Below are 25,266 nucleotides of genomic sequence, written 5' to 3'. Positions count from 1 at the left end.
AATCGGAAGCAGGCTCCAGGCTCCGAGCCATCAGCCCAGAGCTCGAAGCGAGGCTCGAACTCACGGACCATGAGATCGTGACCTAAGCCGAAGTCGGATGCTCAACCGACTGAGCCACCCAGGCGCCCCCAAATAAAATGAATTCTTAGGAATTGAATTTCTTTAAGTATAACAGGGGAGCTTAATAATGAAACTGTAAATAGTCCTTTTTTTTTTTCCTTAGGTAATCTCTACATCCAATGTGGGGCTCAAACTCACCACCCTGAGATTAAGAGTAGCATGCTCTTCTGACTGAGCCAGGCAGGCGCCCCTGTAGATAATCCTTTTGATTGTAAATAATACCCTCCAATCTGTATGAATTTTATAAAGTTGTATTCCCATGGAATGGAACTTGTTTTTTAAAATATAATATTTATAAATATATTTTACATGTGCATTGAAAAAACTGGAAGCAAATACAGTAAAATGTTAACAGCAATGATCTCTAGGGGATGAGATTCTGAATGTTTTATATATTTTTCTATAGGGTTTACTGGGATGCTATAATTTAGAAAACTCACCTTTTTCAGAATACAAAAATAATATATGTTCATTATAGAACATCAAAAAAATAGTTAAGTATAAAGAAGAAAATTAAAATCATATGGGATCTTCTTAATTCAAAGATCAGACCCCATTGAATAGATTCTGACCAAAATAAGTTAAAATTAATATTCAGTTTTCAGCTTTTTAGATAAATTATGACTCTACCAGCAGGATTTTCCAATCTTTTAACTGGAAAATCATGTCTCCTTTCCCAAAAGTAACTGACAAGTCAATACATATTTGGGAGAGGGAGGACACTATGTCCTGGCTGGATTAAAATAATTTTGGAAGTCTATTCCCACCTTAGCTTACTTGCCAGGGCAACAATTTGTCATGGAAGGGATACGGAACAATGTACCTCAGGTCTCCTCGAAGTGAGGGGGGGGGTGGCGGTCAGGGAACATGGGAGCACAGCAGGGCATTATTTGACAACATGTCCAATGTCAGTGGGGCAGGCAAGATGCTGCTTAAAGGTGAATCATTCCCTGGCCAGGGTTTCACACTCCAACAGATCTCAGGAATTACCTGGGGCCTGAAAATAGAGATTTCTAGATTTTGAATAAGATGTGCACAGTTTCACTATCACAGTAAGAAACTAAAAGCAAAGATAGAATGCATTACATGTATCAACATAATAAGATATTACACATCACAAAAAAATTAAAAATATGCTGACTGCAGACATGTGAGATAGTCTAAATGAAATCATGTCGAGTGATAAAAGAACACAAAATACTATGCCCATAATGTGATTACAAGTGTGTATGTAAAAACTACTTACATACACTTATAAGGATCAAATAGGACATAAAATCCCAGAAGTAGCTTGAATGAGGCACTCTGTAGTTCTTTACCATTTCATTCTTTTGTTAACAGAGTTAGGTATAAATCAAAGTAATTTAAAAAAACAGTAAATACAGATAAGTGAGGGAACAAGAGCTGTGGACCTCACAAATCAAGTCTTTGTCAAAATTCCTAAATTCAAGTATGAAACATACTTGACATTCAAAGAAAAAGATTACTCTCTAATTACTACACAATGACTATCAGTTTGAGGGTTCCTGATATTTTGGTCAGTTGTACAGCATATCCACTAGGGGTCGCCATTATGTTTAAACAGTGATGATTTAGATTTAATAAATTTCAGAAAAACCACAGATTTTAATTTCTTCTACAACACAAAGCCTTCCTTCTCAATGATCAACACATAATTTATTGTTCTTTGGCAAAGAAAGTCTTCCATGACGCCATTGTTTGAACAGAGTCACTAACAGTGATAACTTGAAAAAGAAGGCATGCAAAATTTCCATTCAGAAAGATGGAAGAAAGCCAATCTCAGCTTCTTATCTTTCAACTCTGCCTATGATTTAACAGATATTCTCACCTGTAAGAGTAACATAGTAGAGCACGATGTGCTCTGAGAACCAAATAACATAATAATGCTACTTTTTAGAGTAAACAGAGCATGTTCACTCTTGGTGCTGGTGTTCAGAGAAGAAATTAAATAAGTGATCACCAATTCACGTATATCTTTTACACTGTGTTATGTACTGAGAAAGAAAAAAACCTTTGGGCTTTCTAACCCCAAAGCATGGGCAATTTAGTCTGTATTACAGTTTCAGGGAAGGTCTGTTAAGAGGAGACAGTGATGTAGGCTTTCGGTACGCAGAGAGAAGAAAAAGACACTTTCTACAAAAGCATGGTATTTGCAGAAGTCCAGTAAGGGAGAAAAACCTTGACAAGAGTAAGAAAGACTGGTAGGCACAGTGAAAGAGATGGAGCAATACAAAACGAGGCTGGAAGAAAAGCTGGGTCAGGTCACTCTTTGAAGGGATTTAAACGGGAGATGATAGCATAACAATGATAATAACGTTTCTACAGCTCTTTAAACTTTCATAACACCATCTCATTTTAGCTTCACAATAACATTATCTGATAGACACCATTAAGGAAGCAGAACACCCATCACAGATTAAATTCATTTTTCTATACTGAGAGAATGCCAATAATCACCTTGAATCACTTGGGAAATCTTCCCTTTAGAGCAAAAGTACCCTCAGCCTGCCTTACAAGGATGAGTGATAAACCTCACTGCATGGGGAAAGGGAGGAAAGAATGAGTGTTTGCATCTGGAGTCTGGAATAGGGGTCACCTGCCTGATTCCTAGGGGTGGATTCTTGGAGAAAGGGGGGTTAGGGGTTCTGGGTCTGTGAAGTGGCAGGTGTCTGAAAAGATTCTGCCCCAGAGCTTCCTGGGCCACCTGGCACAAAGAGAACGGTTGAGCACGGAGCTGAAAGAGCACAATACCAAGAGCTCTGTCCTGAGAGGTCAGCTGGGGGTTCTTGGCTGAGCTGAGCAGAGACAAGCTCCTCCACCGAAGCATGCTTAGCAGTGGGTCAGTATCACTGGTCACAAGGTGAGGACCAGTGTTTAAAAGAACCCCATGAGGCGCTGAAAAGCAGCAGCAGACTATGTATGGGCTCTTCCCTTTGGAGGGTGGAAGCAGTCCTGACTACCTCTCCTGTGCTAGCCACCTCCCGCGGGGTCCTTGAACAATTCAGAGAAGCCCCCAGACGAAGACAGTGGACTTCCTTCCGATAAGGGACGGGGAACAGATATGACTGCAATGTGTGTCCACTCCAGACTCTAATACTGTCAAACCTAGCAAATGAAAGAGCAGCACTGGGACTGGAATAAAAAATTCCAAGTTCTTTCCATTAGGATGTGACCCTCATTCGGGAAGGAACTTTTAAATCAAAATGGCACAGGTAAGATAGATCCCACCCGTGCCCCTCCACACCCACATACACAAAGAGGCATGCTGCCTACTTAATATTTATATAGTTGGAAATGTTCTGTAGCATTCCAAAATGCCCTTCCTGATTTCAATAGGTGGGTTTTTTTTTAATTTTTTTTTTAACGTTTATTTATTTTTGAGACAGAGAGAGACAGAGCATGAACAGCGGAGGGGCAGAGAGAGAGGGAGACACAGAATCTGAAACAGGCTCCAGGCTCTGAGCGGTCAGCACAGAGCCCAACGTGGAGCTCGAACTCACGGACCGTGAGATCATGACCTGAGCCGAAGTCGGACGCTTAACCGACCAAGCCGACCAAGCCAGCCAGGCGCCCCTCAATAGGTGGTTTTAAGTTCACGTCCTTTTGAATTTTCATAGTACGTTGTTTAGAACTCCCTTACAATGCTAATTTTACTGTATATTTTATAAGCGTCATTTGTATACCTGTCTTATCTCTCCTACTACAGCATAAATAACTCGAGGTCACAGTCTGGTCTTAATTCATTTTGTATCTCCTGCAGTTAATTGGCTCTGGGTTTCATAGTGTAGGTACCCCAAATTTTGGCTGAAATAAATAATTAAGATCTTATATGTCTCTTCACCTCCACCAGTGATAGCGAGTGGCTGGGAAAAACCGACAAAAATGGAAAGATACCAATTTTTTTAAAGCACGTGGTTAAATGTTAATCTGAGAAGCCTGCTTATTTGTGTATCTCTAAGCTATACAAGTGTTATGCAAAAAAAAAAAAAAAAAAGTGCCTTTCACAATTTTCATGCTTATGCAAGGTCATTAAGAAACTTAAAGAGAGAAAAATAGGGTCACAGACTATCCTCAAGAGGAGTTATCAGAGGCTTCAGAGCAACAGCACAATACCAGGTTTTCTTTGGCTTCATTTTAACTCGCTCATATACACAATCTCAAAGGCAGGGCTGAACAGAGAAGGCGATCGGTGATGCGAGCGGCGTGGAGCCGTGGGCAAACGCAGTAAGGTATACAGACAGGAGAACTGGTAAGCAAATATCCTCTAGCAAAATAAGCAGTGATCACAAAAGAAATCCAAGTTTGGGAAAAACCTCTGGGTCACGTCTTACCAGGACAAGCTAGAGAAAGTCAACACATAACCGAATTCATAAACTGATAGGTCTTATCCCCAAAAGGGCAGTAGGTGAGGGACCGGGGAAAAAATGATGTGCAAACCTAGACCAGGAGGGGACATGGAAAAGGTGAGATTCTATTCTAAAGCCAAGAGACAAACACAATTAAATGAAGTGAAAGACAGTGGGACAAATGCTAAGGATGAAGAAGGAAAACACATACACAAAGGTCGCAAACAATCTGAAATACAGGAAGACAGAATGGACTGTTTACATCAATGGCATCAAAAATAGAAGCTGTAGTGATGCCCTAAAGCAAGAAACGCGGGCCCCAAAGAAGATGCCACTACTGAGCTTCAAGGGCAATTTTAAAGAGTGGAGAGGGCAGACCCACCCGAAGGAGGGAGGCCTCCCAGTTTGAACACGTGAATCAGACTGTTTTGGAGACCGTATGATCAGCTTGCTGGTGAACACTGAAAACGAAGTACTAAGGTCTTTGAGAGATCTTTTAGTTTGATAGAAATTACCTTTGTACAAATTTTGAATAATGCTTATACAAAAAAATGTTAGGATAAAGAATCCTGAGGGGCATATGGGGGACTCAGTTGGTCGGATGTCCGGCGTCTGACTCCTGATTTTGGCTCCAGTCATGATCCCAGGGTCATGGGATAGAGCCCCGTATCAGGCTCCACGGAGCGTGGAGCCTGCTTAGGATTCTCTCCCTCCCTCTGCCCCTCTCCCCTGCTTGCGTACGCTCTCTCTAGAATAAAAAAAAAAAATAGAAATAAAAAAAGAACTCTGATTAAAGATGGCAGACTGAACACTTCTATCTATCCCTACTCCTTCCCAAAACGCCACCAGAACGATGATGAAGACCTGCAGCAGAACAAGATAACAGTTCAGATCCATGCAGGAAGAGAGACAGCACCAAGAGCTGTTTCTGCAAAAGTAATAATAAAACCAATGGATAATTCTAAGAAAAAGAAAAAAAAAAAAAAAGAGCCCATAATCCTAGTAAAGCAAATGGCTTAGCTGTGAATATTTATGGGATGATAATAATCTGAGCACTGAATTTCCTCAGCTGCTGCTAAGGTGCTTGGTCTTCCGAGGAAGCTAAGGCCAGGCTGGGGTGAGGCCCTCACTTCATCGGGCGACTATCCACTCAGCACTCACCCACGCCATTGCCTCCGTCTTGGACCCTGCCTGCATCTGCTTGGCCCTCATCCTACACGATGATGAGGTGACTGTCACAAAGAAGATCAATGCCTTCATTAAAGCAGCCGGCGTAAATGCCGAACCTTTCGGGCTGGGTTTGTTTGCAAAGGCCCTGGCCAATGTCAACATGGAGAGCCTCATCTGCAACGTAGGGGCTGGTGGACCTGCACCAGCAGGAGGTCCCGCTCCCCGTACCAGCTGAGGAGTAGAAAGCGGAAGCAAAGAAAGAAGAATCAAAGGAGTCTGATGATGACATCAGTTTTGGTCTTTTTGACTAAACCTCTTCTGTAACCTGTTCAGTAAAAAACTGAACTCCTTAAAAAAAAATGTAAGCACTGAATGCCAGTTTAACAACAACAGTAATATATTACGCATACTGCTCAGAATGAGTTTGAGATGGGAGATGTGAAGGAAGGGGTAAAGGGGGAAAGGGAGTGTGTGGTGTCTATGTAGTTGAGAGACTAATATGTAAGAGAGGAAGATTCTGATCTTTTATAGTAGGAAATAAATAATGCCTCAAATTGAAAAAAAAAGTCAAGAAATAGTGATAAAAATGTTACTTAGAAACACAGAGGTAAATATCAGAAGAAAGAGTTAAACGAGTTGAAAGAATCTAGGGAAGAAGACACTGCCCATTTTGTTGTTAGAAACCTTGTAGTCCTATTTGACTATTTAAAATAGATTCATTAATTTCATTTAAAAATAAAAATTAATTAAAGCAAAATGCCAAATCTCACATGAAAATCAAAATACTCTGCACAGTCTCCTGGAGCTGGAGCAGGTCTAAATTAAAATAAAAGATTTACTGAGGGCGGAGACAAGCTGACAGGATCATCACTCTCATCAGTACAGTAAACCATTTCTTTCATTCCTTGACAACTTTCATCTTCACAGATGTTTACTAAAAGAGATACTGGAAATTCTGAATGCCTCTTCTGTTCAGTTCCACAAACATTTCTAGAACATATACTATATGTCAGGCCCTAATACTAGAAACTGAGGACATGAAGAATAAAAGTAATAATGAAAAAAGAATTTTCCTGATTTTAAAGACTTTAAGAGTCTAGCAGGAGAGTAAGACACATGAATAAACCATAGTCAATGGGACAGTCAGAGAGAACTTTTTAAAAAAGCAGCTCAGATAAAGGAAGTGGGAACTGTTTTTGATAGGGCTGGTCCAGGAGGCTTCTCTGTGGAAATCCTAGTTGAACAAACCGAGTAGAGGGAGGGAGTAAGCCAGGACAGGGAAGGTCCCAAGCAAACTCATCAGCCTTGTCTGATGCTGTCTCCTGGTGTCTCCATAGTACTTGGAACCCTAGATGCGCTTAGTAAATACGTGCTGTCCTAAGGTTCTGTCTCTGTATCATTAAACGCTTTTCTATGAAAGCTAGCTGAAGTATCAGTTACTTATATCCAAAGTATTTTGACTTAAAGAAGAGACCCAGGATCATTCCAGGGAAATTGCTTCTCCCTACATAAAATCTTCCATTTTCCTACAATTCTAAGAGTGGCCAAGAGTGACTAATTTACAGAGGAGTTAGAGCACCTGTGGTTTCAAATGTCAATTCTTTGGACCATGCCAAAAGAGTTAATTTCTAGCCCTTTCTCCCTGGACATCTGCTAACTGAGGTGTGGGAGAAGCTCTATATCCAGGCCCAGTAGTTTCCATACTAAAAGATGTGCTATCTATGGGCCATTCATTGCAGAGAGGCTATGGCTCAGAATGAGTAGATGTGAACCTGCCAAAGCTTCATTTCTCCCATGACTTTCAATGTGAGAGATTCTTGAGTCTCTGAGTACGATCTGAACCTTTATCAAGATACCTATTTTTCAGATAACATGGCTCTTCATTTATCAGATAAAAATCTGGTTTTTGCTTAACTACAGAAACCACAATCGGTTCCAATGTTGGGAGATTTAAGTAATGTGACACATCAGATTTTTGTCATATAGTGACTTTAGAACCTAACCCCTATGATACCACTGAACTATACCATGCTTATTATTAACCCATATTGTCCTTACTCAAATTTCCACTATTTAATTTCTTTTCTTTTCTTTTTAAAACAATTATTTATTTTTGAGAGAATGCAAGTGGGGGAGAGGCAGAGAGAGGGAGACAGAGGATTCCAAGCAGGCTCTGCACTAACAGGCTGATGGCAGCAAGCCCAATGTGGGGCTCAAACTCATGGACCGCAAGACAATGACATGAGCTGAAGTCAGACACTCAACTGACTGAGCCACCCAGGTGCCCCTCCACTATTTATTTATTTATTTGTTTGTTTATATTTTTTAACGTTTTTTTAAAAATTTATTTTCAAGAGAGAGAGAGGGAGAGACAGAGCATGAGCATGGGAGGGGCAGAGAGAGGAAGAGACACAGAATCCAAAGCAGGCTCCAGGCTCCGAGCTGTCAGCACAGAGCCCGACGCGGGGCTTGAACTCAGACTGTGAGATCATGATCTGAGCCGAAGTCAGATGCTCAACCGACTGAGCCACCCAGGCGCCCCCGCCCCTCCTCTATTTAATTTGTAAGTATTTTCCTCAACTTTGTGTTCTCTTGCACATTTTTCCATTCTCCTGCTATGTTGTCAAATTTTTTTAATCTTATTTCAAAGATTTATTTAACATTTGAATAAAGAAATCTAAAATATACATAAATAAGGGAATCCAAGATAATTTCAACTCCAAATAAATTCCACACAGAAAATCATTCGCTAAATTTTTAGATTAACAAAAGAGATTAGTGAAGAATACCACTTTTATACACTACACTCAAGTAGCTACCTTCACAATGAAGCTTCTTGCCATTAAATTAATGAGATCTCACAAGGTAACAGAAAGAGTTCAGAAGATGTTATCCTTCCAAAAGGAGATTTAGGAAATTCTTAGAGAAAATATTAAAATAAATTTTATTTCATTTAATTCTATATGAGACATTAATATAATTTAGTAAGTTTAAAACATGCATTTCAATGCTGTTAAAAGAAATCAAACTAAAGCTTTCTGCAAAATCTACAAAGATATCTGCGGTAAATACTCCAAGGGGTAATCTCTTCTTTTGCTACAGAACCTGTATGATATAGATTATCCAGTCCTACATACAATCCCATTTTGGGACAGATATGAATAGATCCAAGATCACAGGTGGGCCAAGTGATAAGCACAAATGCAGAGAACTCCCCACTAAGAAACCCTCCCTAAAGTATGTAACTACTACCAGACGGACTGTAGGAAGAAGGAGATTAAAATGAGAGGAAGGAGTGAGATGTAAGAAGAAACAGCAGGCAAAGAATAAAGTACTGTTAGCTACATAAGACAGTAACTGATAATTGAGGAGGTCTGTAAACAAGGTGGTACTAAAACATAAGATCAAGAGTAACCGTAGTTGGTAGTGAAGCATTTTTAAAGTACTTGTGTTGTCTGGGAGGAGACTTAAGATGTCTAATAACTCTAGACAGCTTAGACTGTTTAAAAAACCTTAGGATAAAAAACACTACAGGGACAATGACAGTTACTCATAATAAAAGGAACAATTCACAAAGAAGACATAGTAATTCTTACTTCATGTGTACCTAGTAACATAGCTTTTTTTTTACTTTATAAACTTATTTATATTTTAATCTTTTTATTTTTTTCATCATGATGAGTGTACTGTTTAATTCACATCCCTTATTTCCCCAATTCCTCCACCTACCTCCCCTTTGGAAACCATCAGTTTGTCCCTATAGGTAAGAGTCTGTGTCTTGGTTTCTGTGTCTTTTTTTCTTTGCTCATTTGTCTCTTAAATTCTACATACGAGTGAAATCATACGGTATTTGTCTTTCTCTGACTGACTTATTTCACTTAGCATTATACTCTCTAGCTCCATCCATGTTGTTGCAAATGGCAAGATTTCATTCTTTTTTATGACTGAATAATATTCCTGTGTGTGTGTGTGTGTGTGTGTGTGTGTGTGTGTGTGCGCACGCGCGTGCGCATGCATGTGTGTATCACATTTTCCTTATCTGTACATCTACCAATGGACACTTGGACTGCTTCCATAATTTGGCTATTGTAAAAAACGCTGCTATAAACATAGGGGTGCATATATCCCTTTGAATTAGTGTTTTTGTATTTTCAGGGTAAATACCCAGGAGTGTTGTTGCTAGATCATAGGGTAGTTCTATTTTTTATTTTCCATCCTGTTTTCCACAATGGCTGCACCAATCTGCATTCCCACCAACAGTGCAAGAGGGTTCCTTTATGTATACATCCTCGTCAACGCTTGTTGTTTCTTGTGGTTTTGATTTTAGCCATTCTAGCAAGTGTGAGGTGATATCTCATTGTAGTTTTGATTTGCACTTCCCTAATCATCAGTGATATTGAGCATTTTTCATGTGTTGGCCATCTGGATGTCTTCTTTGGATCGCTTTTCCGCCTTTTGGCTAAGATCAAGTGTGGATGTCTTCTTTGGAAAAATGTCTGTTCGTGTCTTCTGCCCATTTCTTTAAAAATTTTTACAAAAGTTTTATTATTTATTTTTGAGAGAGAGAGACAGAGTCTGAGTGGGGGAGGGGCAGACAGAGAGAGGGAGACATAGAATCCGAAGCAGCTCCAGGCTCTGAGCCTGATGCAGGGCTCGAACTCATGAACCGCAAGATAATGACCTGAGCCAAAGTCAGACACTTAACCAACTGAGCCACCCAAGCACCCCTCTTCTCCCCATTTTTAATTGGATTATTTGGTTTTTGGGTATTGACTTGTATCAGTTCTTTATACATTTCGAAGACTAACCCTTTATCGGATATGTCATTTTCAAGTATCTTCTCCCATTCAGTACATTGCCTTTTAGTTTTGTTGATTATTTCCTTCACCATGAAGAAACTTTTTATTTTGATGTAGTCTTAATAGTTTATTTTTGCTTTTATTTCCCTTGCTGCAGGAGACATATCTAGAAAAATGTTGCTATCGCTGACGTCAGAGAGATTACTGCCTGTGCTCTCTTCAATGATTTTTATGGTTTCAGGTCTCAAATTTAGGCCTTTAATCCATACTGAGTTTATTTTTGTATAAGGCGGTCCAATTTCATTCTTTTGCATGTTGCTGTCCAGTTTTCTCAACACCATTTGTTGAAGAGACTACCTTTTCCCATTGTATATTCAGTTCTCATTCATTGAAGATTAATTCCCATATAATTGTGGGTTTATTTCTGGTTTTTTTGCTCTATTCCACTGATCTATGTATCTATTTTTATGCCAGTACCAAACTGTTTTAATTACTACTGCTTTGTAATATAACATGAAATCTGAATTGTGATACCTCCACAGTTTTTTCTTTCTCAAGGTTGCTTTGGCTAGTCGAAGTTTTTTATGGTTCCATACAAATTTTAGGACTGTTTGTTCTAGTTGTGTGAAAACTGCTGTTGGCATTTTTGATAGGGATTGCTTTTTAAGCCATTTAGAAAATATTTAAAAAATATTAATTCTGGGGCACCTGGGTGGCTCAGTGAGTTGAGCGTCTGACTCTTGATTTCAGCTCAGGTCCTGATCTCATGGTTTTGTGGTTTTGAGCCCTGCGCTGGGCTCTGCACTGATGGCACGGAGCCTGCTCAGGATTCCCTCTCTCCCCCTCTCTCTCTGCCCCTCCCCCGCTTGAATTCTCTTTCCCTCTCTCAAAATAAATAAAACAAATTAAAAAATATATAAAAATAAAAAAATATATTAATTCTTCCAACCCATGAGCATGATTCCATCTTTTCATTTCTTTGTGTCATCCTGCATTTCTTTCCTCGGTGTTTTACAGTTTTCAGAGTACAGGTCTTTTATCTCTTTGGTTAAGTTTACTCCTAGATATTTTATTGGTTTTGGTACAATTGTAAATGGGACTGTTTTCTTAATTTCACTTTCTGTCGCTTCATTATTAGCGTATAGAAATGCAACAGATTTCTACACATTGATCTTGTATCTTGTGAGTTTACTGAACTCATTTATCAGTCCTAGTAATTTTTTGGTGGAGTCTTCAGGGTTTCTACAGAGAGTCTCCTGCCATCTGTAGGTAGTGAGAGTTTTATTTCTTCCTTACCAATCTGGATTCCTTTTATTTCTTTATGTTGCCTAATTGCTGTGGCTGGGACATCCAGTAATATGTTGAATAAAAGTTGTCTTGTTCTTAGTACTGTCGCTTTAAAACATATAAAGCAAAACTTGACAGAACTACAAGGAAAACTGACAAACACACAGTCATGGTACAGATGTTTCAATACAGTTCTATTAGAAATGATAGATCAAACTGTCAGAAAGTTACTAAGAATAGAAAAGATCTGAAAAATGCAATTAATTCTTTGAATTAATGGGCCAGAACCATCCATTTAACAAATAAAACACAAATGGAAGAGTTACAGAGATTTACTAAATACTAGCCAGGTCGTAACAAATAACGAAGATTTGATTTTGTATAAGCATGTTTTGTGACCACAGTGAAATTACGAAACACTTAACTTAGGAAACAAGGCAGAAAAATCTAATGCATCCAACTCAGGAAATGCAGAAAGAGTACAAAAGAGTAAACGAAAAGTACAAGGAAGGAAATACATATGGAAGCCTAAAATAATAGACAGCTCTTTCTGCCCACGGGTTCTGTCCCCATGCTTTAATAAAACCACCTTTTAGCACCGGAAAAAAAAAAAAAAAGAGGAAGCCAAAAATAATAAACCAGAAAATAAAGACATACTTAAAAAGTTTCAACAAAACCAAAAGCTTATTCTTTGCAAAGACAAACTTTTTTTAAAAATATTTTTTAACGTTTATTTATTTTTGAGAGAGAGAGAGACAGAGACAGAGACAGAGCATGAACAGGAGAAGGGCAGAGAGAGAGGGAGACACAGAGTCTGAAGCAGGCTCTAGGCTCTGAGCTGTCAGCACAGAGCCCGACACAGGGCTCAAACTCAAGAACCGCAAGATTGTGACCTGAACCCAAGTCAGACGCTTAACTGACTGAGCCACCTGGGCACCCCTGGGAAGACTCATCAAAAGAAAAAAGAGATCCAAGTAAATAACGTAAACAAACAGAGGCTTTAAAAATAAAGAGAACATTGTGGACAACTTAGTAAATTTGAAAATATAAACAAAATAGATGATTTCCTAGAAAAAAATTAAACTTGCCAAAAATGAAGAAACAGAAAACTGATAGAACTTGGTGACAGACAAGAGATGAGGAATTAAGGAGATGCTGAGGAGGATTTCTAAGTGTCTAACTTGTTGGGTTTTCAGATGTGAGTCGGATTTACTCAGAAGAAGAAAACAAGAAGAGAAGCGTAAGAGCAGGTTGGATGTCACTGTGGTTGGATTCTTGTTTTTATTTTTTGCTGTGTGTGTGTGTGTGTGTGTGTGTGTGTACACGTATGAAAGGGTTGGTTGTGGTGGTAGGGATGGTGTGTGTACGTCATCGATTTGACGAATATGTTGAAATGGAGGTTCCTTTAAGCTATATAAATGGAGACGTTAAGTATGTAGTTGGATCTATGGGTCAGAAGCTTAGGAGAGATATGAGTTTAAGATACATATTTTGGAGTTACTGGTATTTAAATGGTAATTAAAGCCACAGGTATGGCTGAAATACTTGAGGGAGATAGAGCGCTGGTTCTCAAAGTGTGGTATCCGGACCAGCAACCTCAACACCACCTGGGAATTCAACAGAAACGCAAATTCACGGCCCGAATCCTGGACTTACTGAATCAGAAACCCTGAGAGTGGGGTCCTCCAATCTGTGTATTGACAAGCCCTCCAGCGACCGTGATGCAGGCTGCAGTCTATGAGCCACTGACATCGAGTGAGACATCAAGAAGGCTTGGGCCCTTCCCTTGAAAATCCCAACCTTTAACAGAGGAGGACGAGCCGTCAAGGATGACTAGGAGCACCAGCAAGAGGAGAGTAAGAAAATGAAGAGAAGCTTCAAAAGGAGTGTTTCGAGAGGTAGAGTGGTAACTTCCTCTGTGATGTCACTTAAACTAGTTCTAGCAGGGACTGGAAAAGGCTGAGAACTGAAGAGTTGAGAAAATCGAGACAGTAAGTACAGACAGCTCGGAGCAGTTTGATCACAAAGGGGAAGCAGAGAGGGAGTAAATGGAAGAGGCTGACAAGGGAGGATTTTTTTTTTTTTAGCAGAACACTAGCAAGCATGATGGACTGCTGAGGGAAGAATCTGGTTGAGAGGGAGAGAGCGAGTTTACAAGCGAGCCGGGAACTGGAGGCCATGACTAGGGCACACCAAGGGGGCGAGGCAGCAGGAGCATCTTATACTTACAGACTTTAGAACTGCTGGACAGGGTGATAATAAAAAGTAGACCAACTTTTTGTTGGCTTTACTACTGCTTTCTAAGTTTTTACAGATACTGCACACCTTATTGCCCATACCAGGGGCAGCCCACTCCCACTGCCTTGTCCTTGGTGTCAGGGGATGATAATATAAGGTCTCTGAGAAAGGAAGAGGGAGGGGATCCAAGGCACAGGCGGAAGTCCTGGCCTTAGATAAGAGGAAGAGATTACCTTTCTAACCAGAAGGAAGGAGGTAAACATGATGGGCACAGATGTGGCAAGGTTGAAGTCTGAGAGCAGGAAGCCGAAGGAGCTATCATCAAATGGCTTCTATTTTCCGCACGAGATCATCTGCAAGACCCTTCCTACTGTGAAACGGCTATGTTCCATTCTCTTGGCCTACCGCAATTAAATGTCTGATTCGTACTCACTGAACCACCTTCTATTTGTGATCTGGTTCCCCATGTAGGCCTACCCAAGGTGCAAGAATGTGCTGACCACACAGGCTTGAGTATGTCTCAGTGGTTTCTCATAATAAACCGATAAACTGGTTTTTGAACATAATCTGGTTTCTATGTAGCCTGACTACAGATAACAGACAGATCATAGTCCTCTTTTATATTGATCCTATTTCTTATTGACTTACCTTCTCAGGATCCGACTGCTTTTTCACAAAGTGACTAACGTAAATCTCTGGCCCTACAGGGGCATGGGCCAGACCCACATTTAAGCAGCCTCTGTCATGCCCTGCTCAGCAAAAGCTGGCTTTTCATTAGTTGTCACTGGACCCACTTCTACCTCTTCTCTCTCAATTCCTTTTGACATCTCTCTGTTCATTAAGATATTGCTGTCACTGCACTGACCTACTAGTTTTTGCAGGGGGAAATTTCCAAGAATAATACAGGAAATAAAACAAGAGTGAAATATATTGGAACATCACCATTATTCATTTTCTTATTCTATTAGTCATTCAGTACTTACAGACCATATACCCTGTGCAAGGCTTACTATTAGAACTATGGGGAATACAAAGTCCACAAGGTATTTACAACCCAGAAATAAAAGCAATTAGCTCCACAAAGAACAGGCTTGAGGAAATAGGACTTTGACTACAGGAGAGGAATTAGAAATAAAGAAAAAATTCCTCATAGTAAAAGTGATTAAAGTAGAAACAGGATATCAAAGGAAATCCTCAAATCTGAGTAACTTGAAAAAAAATATGATGACTTAGAGACAGACAGCCTTGCCTACAGGCAAAGGTTACAGCAAGCCCTTTGGAATTAAGCACACAATGACTCAGGACTGTTTGACATAGAAAGAACCCACCAGTGTCTTTGCAGAAGGAATAAGTGAATTCATAGACAAGTTTATTAGGGTTCTTACCCCCAAATCCTCAGGTACTAATCCTTGAGTTGCCCTGCAGTACTCAATCTGTTTGTTCATCCTTCTTATCTTTGCTGCCCTTGCTCCTCTCCACCACAGTTTGTGCTCCGGCATAAATAAGATGCAGCTTTTCCATGACCTGGAATTTTCTACCATTGAATCATGTCAGCTGTGCACATACACACTATCACCCAAGCTCTGTGTAAGTGATTTGATGACTTAGGTATTTTAAAAGTGCCTCGCACACAGCAGATGCTCAATTAAGATTCATTTCCTCCTTTCTTTCCTTCCGTTTTTTTTTTTTCTCTCCCCTGGTAAGGAAGGGAGGGAAAAAACAGGAACCAACAAAAGACAGATCTCCTGTAAAATAGCATTCTTTGGTGTAAAAATACTGAAGAGATTTAAACCACTTCTCATTGCCTACCTTGTGGCTGTGGGATGTAGGGAGACAGGAGTTTTGACCTTTTCTTTTCGTATCCCTTCTGTGTGATGTCCCCTAAAATAGCAAGAAACAGAAATAGGTTATGCATTATTCTTACTCTGCGGTTGTTCACTGTAAAAATAAAATTAATTACAGAGTGTTATAGAATTACCACATAGAGAGTAGGAAAAAAAAATGGATAGTTCTTTGCCAAGGATTTTGCTATGTGTGATTTCCCACAGTCTTGGAGCCGACTCCTTGTGGAAAATTGTAGGGCTTGTCTCCACACCAAGCCAGCATAGCAATATGCTGCATACCATGTCAGAGATTCCCGAGTTCCTAGGCACCCCTCGTTTCCTTGGTATTTAAGATAGACCAAAATGGAATGCTGCAAGGCTGGCAGACAAATGATCTCTCCCAAGTTTCAGTCTGACCACATGAATGCCACTGGCATGGGAGGTACTCTATGGAACCACACAAAATCAAGAGTCTAGTTCAGGGGAGGAGTCAAGGTTCAGACACTGGGGTGGGATACCTGAAAGGCCTCTCTGCATCTTAGTAGCCATGCTTGAACCAGGGCTGGAATTCTCATATCCCCTCCCCTTGATTCACTGGTTTGTATTATTTATGTACATGTTATGTCCTTTTCACAAGGTTGAATTAAAAAGTATACTTGAAGCACACAAAAATTACACATGCAACAAATGCAGTAAGGATAAACTGATTAATAGAGGAAAAAATGTGTGGTTCAAGTGCCAAGAAATATGCTAGGTATTAAAGAAAGAGTAGCAGATGAATGGGTAGAGAGCAGGGTTAAAAGGAACAGGAAACACAGGAGAACAAAAGTTAATCAAGGGAGAATGAGTAATTCAAAGCTGGGGGAATAAATATATGTTGTGAGGTGACACGGTAGAGCATTGTTTTCTAAAAAAGAACTTTCAGGGGCGCCTGTGTGGCTCAGTCGGTTAAGCGTCTGACTTTTGATTTTGGCTCAGGTCATGATCTCACGGTTGGTCGTGAGACCTGCGCTGGGCTCTGTGTGGAACCTGCTTGGGATTCTCTCTCTCCCTCTCCCCCACCCATGAACCTGTGCACTCTCTCTTAAAAAAAAAAAAAATAATAATTTTAAAAAGAATATTTTAATTAAAAAAAAAGTTTAAAGTGAAAATTTAGCATACAAAGTAAGTTGCACATTAACATTTACAACATTGATGGACACAGATTCGAAACCACGAGTGGTGAATGTCATCTGCCTTTCACCTCAGCACAGGACTGATGGAGTCGATGGTGGGGAGGTAGCAGGGCTCACTGAGGGGCGTAAGCAGGGGAGTGGCACAGGCTGCACGGTGCAGCAAGTTAGTTCACTCTTCCTGAGGAGAGTGAGATCAAGGGCAGAAGCCAGAGAGACTACCTGTTACCCTTATGCTACCACCTACAGTGACCTGGGCAAGTTAGAAGTAGCTTAAAGACAGTGGTATAAGGGATGAAAAGAAGTGAATAAATTAAGAGAGATATTAGGGAGAAAGACTGGACTGGATGGATATGGGTGAGAAGGTTTCTGGCAGATGGTAGTGCTATTCCATGACAGAGAAATACAGCAAGAAATGCAAGTTTGGCGGGCTAAAGAAAACCAGAGTTGAGCTTAGGAGAGGCCCATGAAGCACACAAAAGGACATGTCCAACCAGCAACTAGATATGTGGATCTAGAACTCAGGAAAGAGGAGACAGTTTTGGAACGATCAGGATATAGCTGAAAAATAAACTATTACCATCTTTTCGGAGTAATGTGGCAATTTCTATTAAAATTTTGATTCAGCACCTGCCTTTTTAGAATTTATACAATGACAATATGCACACAGGTGACAAAATCAAATAAGAATATTACCTGACTCATTCTTTATAATGAAAACACTGGAATGAATCTGGATGTTTACATCATAGACCATCTATACCAGTGGCTTTCAACTGGGAATGATTTTACTCCCCAGGGGAGAACTGACAATGTCTAGAGGTATTTTTGTCACAACCAGAGGGAAGGGATGCTACTGGCATTTAAGGGATAGAGGCCAGGGATGCTGCCAAGTGTCCTGCAACGCACAGGACAGTCCCTCAATGAAGAATTAGCCAGTCCAAAATGTCAACAGTGTTAAGGATAAGAAACCCTGGTCTACATAACATTAGGCCGGTATTCCAAATGCACTGGCACAGGAAGATATCTAAAATACAGAAAGGATAAAAACTCACTGCAGAACAGGGAGTATAATAGGATCTAATTTTGTAAAAAATAGCAATAGGTATGTTTGCATATATATAGAAAATAGTCTGGAAGGCTATACATACATTAAATAAATGTTTACCCTTTGGGGAATGGGAATATGAGGGGTTTCACTGGTTTTACATACTTTAACAAAGTTTGATTTAAAAAAAACAAGACCGAATGATTTGCATAATCTCAAAACTATTTTTTCCATTAAGAACGAATGGTTCTATAAATACGTATTTGTAAACACAATAAGATGGTCACAGTATATATATATATATATGCATACATATATGCATATATATATATATATGTGTGTGTGTATATATATATATATATATACATATATATATATAACAGGGAAAAAGCAAGATAGTAAACAGTTAACACAGTATATTCAATTTTTTGAATAATAATAATTTTACACATACAAATGTATACATAAAGAAAGTCTGGAGTTTTATGCACCAAAATATTAACAGTGGTTAGCCACGGCTTGCAAAGTTATGACTGATTTTAGCTTCTTGTCCTTTTTGCTTATCTGTATTTTCTTACTTTTCTATAATGAACATCCACTATTTCAAGAAACAATAAATATTCAAAAGTACAATCACAAATACTTATTAGACTATACAAGTTTAATCACAATGGCCCTTCATCTATGGTCTTCTAGGGAAATAAGGGAAACCCATAGTGCATTTTTTGGAAATAAAAACCAAACCTTGTCAATTAGCAAAGCGAAGGGTTTAGGTAATCTCCAACAATACACACAACTAACAGAGATGTGGGAGCCTACCAAGGAAAAAGAGGAAATCAATCTTTTATTGCAAAAGAAACAATGGAGCATTCTCCTGCCCCATTTCCCCCTCACAAGCTTCCCTACCTCCACTGTACATACACATCCCACTCCCTGAAGGGCACAAAGACCACTTCTGCTGGCTCAGAACACATCTGATAAAGTAAAAGGCCTTTATAAGCTTTCTTCAGGGTTTAGAGTCTCAATCATTCACTCTCAGTAACTGATTGTGGGAAGGACTAGTAGACTTGGGATCTTGGACATTCATCAACGACTAACCATCTTGAGTTTTGAAAAAAGTCAATCAATGGGAGTCTAATTCAGTCATGACAACCAGCTCCATTAGATCCAGAAATGAGCAAAGACATTAAGGAGACCCAGAAGATGAACTGCAATGAGAATGTGAGGACTGTGGTGATGAGCCTTTAAAATGCCCTCCCCCTTTTCTATGACCACAAGACCCTGCTCAAAAGCCACCTCCTCTGTGACACCTGCTGCAACTTCTAAGTCACTTCTTCCTGGTGCCCCTTCAACTCTGCACACACTTCACTGATAGCACTTAGCACATCGCTGGCATTTTAATTGTTTACACATCTGTGTTCCTACTAGACTGTGCACTTGAGGGCAGGGATTGTGTCGTGTTCATCTCTGTAGCCCGCCCACAGCCTGGCACAACAGACACTTGCTGAATGAATGACTGAATGAATTAGTAAGGTGGAGGCAGTGAGAGAATAACAAATCAAAGAGACGTGTGTACTTGGGTGGAAAACTGGAAATGGGAGAAACAGCAGTCTTTACGTTAGCAGGAGCTGAAAGGCCCAGGGAGAGAAATCTAGTGAACCAAGTTTTTTGAAACTTGGCAGCTAGACTTCAAAGGTGACCAGAAAAGCAGCACTCGGCCTGCCTGAAGAGACGAATACATAAAATCACTGGGCACTAAAAAAAAAAAAGTACATAAAATCACTGGGCACGAAAAACTGAAGGAACTCCACCAGATACTGATGGATCCCTTAGCCAGAGGAGGGCAAGACCCGACTGAAGGAATTCAGTTAGCACACATAACTGAGTCTGTTAGTCTACATTTCTGTCATTGCCCACCTTCAGCCTGCCATTCTCACCACCAGTAGTTAACCAGTGTTTGCTGCGCCAAAGCAACATTTTCCAAACACCCAGTTTTTGAGAATCACCTGAAGGACTTGTAAAAATACAAATTCCTGGGCTCCTCCCATGAAGATTCTGACTCACTAAGTCTCGATTAAGACACAGATACTTGCAATTCTAACCAGTGCCTTCCGATGAGTCTTTAAAAAATCAAGCAGGTCTGGAAATCACTGCACTGAAGAATCACGTCTAGAGCGTGCTGGGCGGTTCTGCTGACTTAATGTGAGGAGGGGACAGGAGAAGAGAGGAAGAATGTTGTCTTGGTGGTAACAGAACCTCAGGGGAGAGCAGGAACCTCGGGAGCTCGAAGACACTCAGTCACACCACAGGCATTCTTACTCAGGACAGATTTTCTGCCATCTGGCATATAAAACAAAAAGGAGTGCCGTAACTATACCTGTATAAAATTTGCATTAAAACGGCACCGATCTAAGTTAAACCTGTCGTTCAAGTTTTTTGAGAGCTAAGCAAATAAAGAGAGGATTAGCTTTCCCTTGCCACCAGGGTAATGTTATTTCTCCACCCACATAGGCACACAGAAGAGCAGCCACTCGCAGGGATTCACAGCCCCCCGGCAGGCGTGGAGGCATGCAGCCTGTAAGAAGATGCAGGGACCCACATGACTCAGGACTTCCCAGTTGCTCTGGCACGGTCACGGCTACGATATTGAATAGCTGACACCAGACAAATGGAAAGATACATATGTGAGGCAGAAACTAAGGGAAATACATTCCCAATTTCCCTCCTCACCTAGCTGGGATCAACGAAAGCAGCTTGGCACAGGCAGCCCAGGAATCATCTTTAAGCAGAGTGAGGAGGGGGCTGGCAAGAGGTGTGTGAGAGCCACTAGCCACACAAGGTCAGCAATGAGAGGAGGAGTCCTACAAACGGGTCAAGCCGTTTGAATGTATATTTGCACCGGTGAGGTGGTTTGGTGCCGTGGTTAGCACTTCAGAGTTTGTGTCAGACAGAACTACATCTGGAGCACGGCCTTACCATGTCCTGGCTTTTTGGCTCTAGATGGGTTTTACTTGACCCCTTGATAAATCTCGGTGTCCATGTGTGTAAAATGGTTAACAGTAATCTCTGTCTTGCAGTTTTTATGGTGATTCAGACTACCTGGTATGGGGTCTGGGCTATATAACAAACTTTTACCGAAAGCCTACTGAAGCTACTACTGGCCAGGTGGGGATCGGGGCCAGCAGCTATGTTGCAAAGAGAGAAGAGGAAGGCAAGCAACAGTGCTACGAGTCCATAATTGAGTGCTGTGGGAGAGATGCACACCAGACACAGTATGGAACCCAGAGGAAGCATCATGATCTCTGCCCGGGTAGGGAAAGGAAAGCTTTAACAGAGCAGGTAACATTCTGGGTGGGGTGTGGCCTTTCATTCTAATATCAGAAATATGACATAAACTCCTAATGATGCAGCCACCTAGTGGTTTGCCCTGCGGCTGACTGCTCTGTATGGATATGGCCCTGTTTGATGGTTCCTGCACGATTTAACCTGCCAGAGAGAAGCAGAACAATGCTCGGTAATTTTCAGAGATGACATTGTACGCACCCTGAGCAAAACAAACACGGGGTTTGGGAACTTCTGGAGGGTCACCAAATGGTATGTATGTAGAATCTTGATGGACAGAGGGCAAGGGTTACAGTTTCAGCCATAAACTCTTTCTGCTCCAACGGAAATAAAAAGGTAGGTGCCACCACAGCCCTGCCTTAAACTCATACCGATTCAGTCAGAGGTGGCAGTGGCTTGGGGGACTTTGGGAGGTCACAAAAACTTTTTTGAGCACCGAATGGATGATATCCAGAGTGTCAAACAAAGAGGAAAGAAAGAGTATCTATGTCTTTAAGAAGTTCCGGTCTAATGGGACGCCTGGGTGGCTCTGGCAGTTGAGCCTCCGATTCTTGAGTTTGTTCGCCTCAGGCCATGATCACAGTTTGTGAGACTGAGCCCCATGTCTGGCTCTGCACTGACAGCGTGGAGCCTGCTTGGGATTCTCTCTCTCTCCCTCTCTTTCTGTTGCTCTCTGTCTCTCAAAAATATATGAACTTTAAAAAAAAGTTCCCAATTTAAACAAATAATTACAATAAAAGTGGCAAGCGCTACGCTTAAGATCACGTAAAAGATTCTATGGAAACAGAAAAGAGTGGTGATAAGGAACAATAATAACACTCTAAGAATAAGTAAATAACAACAATACTCATCGAGGGCCTACTATGTAGGCTCTCTGTCCCGAGAGCCTCTCAACATCCCTTATAAAGTGTTATTTTTATCAGTCCCACGTAATAGGCGAGGTTACCGAGCCACAAAAAGTTTCAGCTACTTGTCACAGTCATACCCAGTAGGCGCTGTACTCAGGATCTGAACCCAGGCAGTCCTGCCTCCAGGGCCCCTCCTCTTAAATACTACCCTATCATCATTTTTCAGAGAGAAGCTCCAACTTTAGCCTCGGAAAGACTGGGAAGACTTCACAGTCTCTTAGGCTGGGTCCTGAAGGAGGACTGTCAGGACTGTTCTCAAACCCACAGCTGCGGAAGACAGTACCATACCTGGAACAACAGAAGGACAGAAAAGCTGTGAACGCAATCTCTGAGGAACAGACATTGGCCCTACAGTGGCTCCTCGGGGCCCTGCTGCCTCGGGGGATTCCACCGTCCGGGCCTCCACAGGGACTCTTCAGACACCTGGTTGAAATGGGCTGACATTTATCTCAAGGGGCATCAATTTACTTCTTTCTTAACTAAATGCCACTATATAATACAACCAGCATTCTAACTTTTCATAATATTCTGACAGCAATTCGTCTGAGTTGCCTAAAACTCCTCTTCAATAAACAGAAAAGACATCTTTACTACAGAACAAGAAACAGAGGTGAAAAGGTAAATGTCTGGCTTAAAGATACAGAGCTAGACAAGCATCTGGGTCTCTGGCCTTTTCTTATTGTTCTTTGTCCATTGTTTACTCGTAGGTGGCCCCCAAATCAGATGCAATAAAAGTATAAAACTAATCTATTGTTCATAAAATGAATAACATGAGATAAACAATTTTTCTGACTCACTCCAAAATATAGATGACTTACCAGAAAGCATTAAAAATCCACCCCCATCCCCCATCTCCCACCCCCCAAGCAGAACCCTGCATGAATTGTGTCTTTTAATTATCTTGTAAATGAGACAGCCAACTGTGGAAACCCTGTCCAACTGCAGTTAAAAAACAATCAGCAAAAAGTCATTATACATCATTACTAAGTATTCAGCTAACAGAAAATGTGGCCTTTTTTTGTTGTTTAGGAGTAATTAGGAGGGAAAGAAATGAAAAACTAAGAAGAAAAACTTCGACAGTCATCACCTTCTAATCTACAGCTGTAGCTAATAACCTATTCTATCCTCTACTGTAAATCTTAAGGCCAGGAAGGTGGTACATATTGGCTATGGCTGGAGATGGGGACTAGGACGGGGCTATAGCCATTTATACATAAGGAATGGAAGTAGACACATAGAAAAGAGCCAGAAATATAGCTGAGAATGTGATGGAGGCAGATCTTAGCAAAATTTTAAAAGGCAGAGGGTTTGGATGCTATCCAGGAGACGCTGGCTACAAGACAAAGAACAATTTTTATTAATTTTTATCATGTTCGCCTTAAAACAATTCTATTCAGTGAATTACATATACCTGTCACCCATCCTCCAAATATCCCCCCCCCCACTTCCAGAGGTAATATATAAAGGCTCACAACAAACATACATTTTTCCCCCCAAAAGCACTGTTTTTATGTACACAGAGTCCTAACCACTTCAGCGGCAGGAGGAGTGGGAGAGGTTCATGGCCACACAGAACAATGGCCTCACCCCTTAAACCAGCCATGGGGTTTTTTGGCCTTTGTCTTTCCCCAGTTTTCTTGCTATATCTGAATTGAAAGTGGCCAACAGGATTCTAGAGAATTAAAAACCTTGAATTATTTTTTAAAAACTCCTTGTAGTTTCTTTCTACACATATGTAGAATTAATCTTATGTTGAGAGAAGGGTGAAAGCTACAATATACCCAGTTTAGCCAGAAAGAAATCTGTTAAAATACTTCAATCTGTTGAAAGAAGATGAGAATTTTTATTTTAATCTATTTTTTCTTTTGGAAAAAAAAAATCAGTGGTTCTAAAAGTCTTCCATTGGCAGCCTACAAAAGCTATAGTTTTATCTTCTTTTAACTCAAACTTGCTAATCTTACAAAAGATTTTCAAGGAAATTAACTTCAGGACATTCAAATTTCCATTCTCAGTAGACGTCCTCTCACCTCATTTAGGACAATAACTAGACATTTTCCATGTCAAGAACTTGAGAATAAGCCCAGATTGCTTTCTTCCAAAACGCAAATCATAGAATTGTTTTGGCTGCACAGTTCTGTTTTCTAGGTCAAATATACATGACTTCTTACAGATGGTATTTCACCTACGGCATCAAGCAAGTTCAAACAAATAAAAAGCAACAGAGTAAAGCACTTGAAACACACTGAGAAACTGAACTCTAAGCCTGACTACATCAGCAGGCAGCTGCCTCAATTAATCCATCTAATGCAAAAGGTATGTTCATTTGTCCATTAGAAAAACTATGTCTGCAAATAAGAAATTTGCTATACAAATGCCCTGAATGTCTAAACAGAGCAGGAGGAATCCCTGAGATGGTTCAGTAGGTAGAAAAAGCGTGGGTTCTAGCATGAGGCGGGTCTGGGTTTGGACCCTGAGTCTTCCGATTTCCTGGCTCCATGACAAGTTACTGAACAAGTCAGCCTCAGTTTCATAATAGGTAAAACTGGAATAACTCCTAGCTTTAGTGCTTATGATGAGTCTTAAATGAGAATAAACGCAAAAGTCCCTGGCACATAAGCACACATTCAACTAGTTTTAGCTGACACCACTCCAGCCCTAGCCCCACCCTTAAGTCCCAACAATAGCTTTATCCTTAAAAGGGTTATCTAGAAAATTCTGGTTTAGTAGGTTCTCTTTAACAACAACAACAGCAACAACAACAACAACAACAACAACAACAACAACAACAACGGAGGAGAGAGTGAATTAAGAGTCCCTCTAAAGACACATCAGGGTACTAGATCTTTAGCAATAAGAGCCAACAAAATTAGTTACTTTGGGTGCTAACAGTCTGAAAGAAGGAAAGCTGACATCAAAGAGGAAGTACAAATATCTAAACCAGAAATGAGTAGAGATTAGTTTAAACGAATATATGTAAATTTGTGTAAATAAA

The 25,266-nt window shown here is 40.5% G+C and overlaps 1 protein-coding gene and 1 pseudogene across 6 annotated transcripts in view; one reads left to right on the top strand and one right to left on the bottom strand.

Annotated features, from left to right (window-relative positions):
• The window catches only part of DIP2B (disco interacting protein 2 homolog B), a 223,170-nt gene that overhangs the window by 101,975 nt on the left and 95,929 nt on the right, over nucleotides 1-25,266 (bottom strand). For all 6 annotated transcript variants that reach the window (XM_027036124.2, XM_027036125.2, XM_053226223.1 and 3 more), the window contains exon 2: nucleotides 15,791-15,862. In XM_027036124.2, the coding sequence (XP_026891925.1) occupies nucleotides 15,791-15,862 (72 nt within the window). The remainder of the gene's footprint in view (nucleotides 1-15,790; nucleotides 15,863-25,266) is intronic.
• Nucleotides 1,019-5,968, top strand: LOC106969243 (60S acidic ribosomal protein P1-like; annotated as a pseudogene).

The sequence above is a fragment of the Acinonyx jubatus genome, chromosome B4 (genome assembly GCF_027475565.1).
Source record: "Acinonyx jubatus isolate Ajub_Pintada_27869175 chromosome B4, VMU_Ajub_asm_v1.0, whole genome shotgun sequence".
Classification (NCBI taxonomy): Eukaryota; Metazoa; Chordata; class Mammalia; order Carnivora; family Felidae; genus Acinonyx; species Acinonyx jubatus.
This window is presented reverse-complemented; position numbering and strand designations above follow the sequence as displayed.